The sequence below is a fragment of the Pinus tabuliformis genome, chromosome 9 (assembly GCF_031772625.1).
Source record: "Pinus tabuliformis cultivar Carrire ecotype Pingquan chromosome 9, CPIR1, whole genome shotgun sequence".
Classification (NCBI taxonomy): Eukaryota; Viridiplantae; Streptophyta; class Pinopsida; order Pinales; family Pinaceae; genus Pinus; species Pinus tabuliformis.
In genome coordinates this window covers 457,337,205-457,339,167 of record NC_142307.1, presented here as the reverse complement: position 1 = coordinate 457,339,167, position 1,963 = coordinate 457,337,205, and the positions used below count along the sequence as shown (strand labels likewise).

General features: G+C 36.8%; 1 protein-coding gene across 1 annotated transcript; it reads left to right on the top strand.

The window, feature by feature from the left end:
- Positions 1–240: 240 nt before the first annotated feature.
- On the top strand, positions 241–1,030 carry LOC149149172 (uncharacterized). Its single transcript, XM_089440499.1, has one exon. The coding sequence runs from the start codon at positions 294–296 to the stop codon at positions 693–695; it is 402 nt and encodes a 133-aa protein (XP_089296625.1). The 5' UTR covers positions 241–293; the 3' UTR covers positions 696–1,030.
- The last annotated feature ends 933 nt before the right edge of the window (positions 1,031–1,963 follow it).

Below are 1,963 nucleotides of genomic sequence, written 5' to 3'. Positions count from 1 at the left end.
GTGGACCACAAAGTAAAAGCAGTTGATGGCATTTGGAATCACGCGGCTTTGGAATCCAAAGCACCGACATCACATCACATCATTCCTCAACGCCTGGTAAAAGGCATATGCGTGCTCACACGAATTCATACATAATTTTGATGAGCCATTCAAGCGAGGCGGTTCATCATTTATCTCCTCAATCTCTATATAATGCACTGCCTCTGGATTCAAACGGCGGAATTGTTTGAAAGTTTCGTGAATATCAGTTGGTGACTTAGTGGTTGATTTGTAGTGTGTTTTTGGACATATCAATGGGAAATTCCACTTCTCAGGAAGATTCTCCGGGAAGTTCGAGTTCCAATGGAACTTCTAGTTCTGTCAATCCGAAAGACCTGCGTTTTACACAGAAGGATATAAATGGGTGCTTCAGCAAGAGCCACAGCGGCGTAAGTGTATCAGATGTGGCTGCGGATATTAAGGCTGGAAAGATTGATCCGTCGTCTTTAGGTCCACTTGATGTGCACAGAGGCAGTGATGGTGAAATTTGGTGCGAGAACAATCGGAGACTCTGGGCATTTCGACAGGCTGAGGTGCCGTCGGTTGACGTGAAGTACAAGAACAACGATTTCAGGTCTCGTTGTCTGGATGACGAAACGAAGGATAAGCTGAGGGACCCAAACTATCTTCCCAAAATCAGAGGTTCCGGTGTTTGAGGGCATAGGTCATAGGTTTAATGTTACTATTGTTGGTTGCTGTAAATGAATGTCTGGGTAACTTTAAAGTTTAGAAAGTGTTTGTGTTTATGGCGTTTTGTGCAACTTGTCGTGGGATAGGCTAGATGAGTTGCAGTTTTTGGTTTTGTAAATTCCAAGGTAGTAAAATGAATGCTCTCATTAGACAGAAGCATAACAAATTTGTGGAAAATGAATGGCATGCTGTGGCCTGAAATGTTGTAGCGATATGCAGAAATTAGGTGAAGAAGCATGTGAAAAAATATGTTTGTGAACTAATATATGTGTTTGTCATATAATGTGACGTTTAGTATTTGTGATATAATGTGAGGTTTCGTACAAAATGCTTGAGATAAAGTATTGTAAATGTTTGTGATTCGTTTGTGATTCGAGGGAATCATTGACTTGTGATTCGTTTGGCACGTATTTATAACTCCATCTTCTTAGGGCTATTGCGAGAGTTTGAATGTTATTTGATAGAATTTTTAGAATAATCATAAACTGCCGGTCACTTGCCGGTTCACGTTAACAAACTGTTATGATTTATTCTCGAGTTTTACACCAAATCTAGTGTGTCCTACTTGATGCCTGTGAACCTGGAAGACTTAATATTTAATTTTACGTTCATATAGAATTAGAGTATATAATCAACGAATTCAAGTTAAATCAACTAATTCATGGAAATCCTTCGGCCGACCATGGTACGACAAATGTGTACGTTGCACAAGCTAAAGATTGACTAAACCAGACGAACCTTCACATAAATGTTGAGAGATAGTGTAACGTGCAGACAGTTTGAAATTTTTACTAGGACACGAATGGATGTGGAAAAGTGCAAATGCATATAATAAATTGTTGAAGAATTTTTTAATATCTGTAATAAGATACATATACAAATGTTTATATGAAAAGTTTATAACAGATGTATTCATATATTTCATGCAGGGGGATTTTTTAATGGATTGAATTAAGTTAAGGAAGCATTTAAAATATTTGTCCTAAAGATGGGGAACCTGCAATATCTTTAATAGAAAGTTTATAACAAATGGTTTTTATAAAATATGTAGTGAATTTTTAGAAAGTTATTTATATTTGGTAAGTCATGTAAGTGGATTTTAGTGTTTTGATTGAGAAAAATAAGTTCATATACATCTAAAAGATCGGTCTGTGTTTTTAGGAACTTCATATACTTCATGCATAAGGGTATGTGTTCAGGAACTCAAATATTTCATTCGAGGGGTTTTTTAATG

Excerpts from the sequence above, each read along its gene's own strand:
- LOC149149172 (XM_089440499.1), top strand. The coding sequence starts at position 294 with ATGGGAAATTCCACTTCTCAGGAAGATTCTCCGGGAAGTTCGAGTTCC.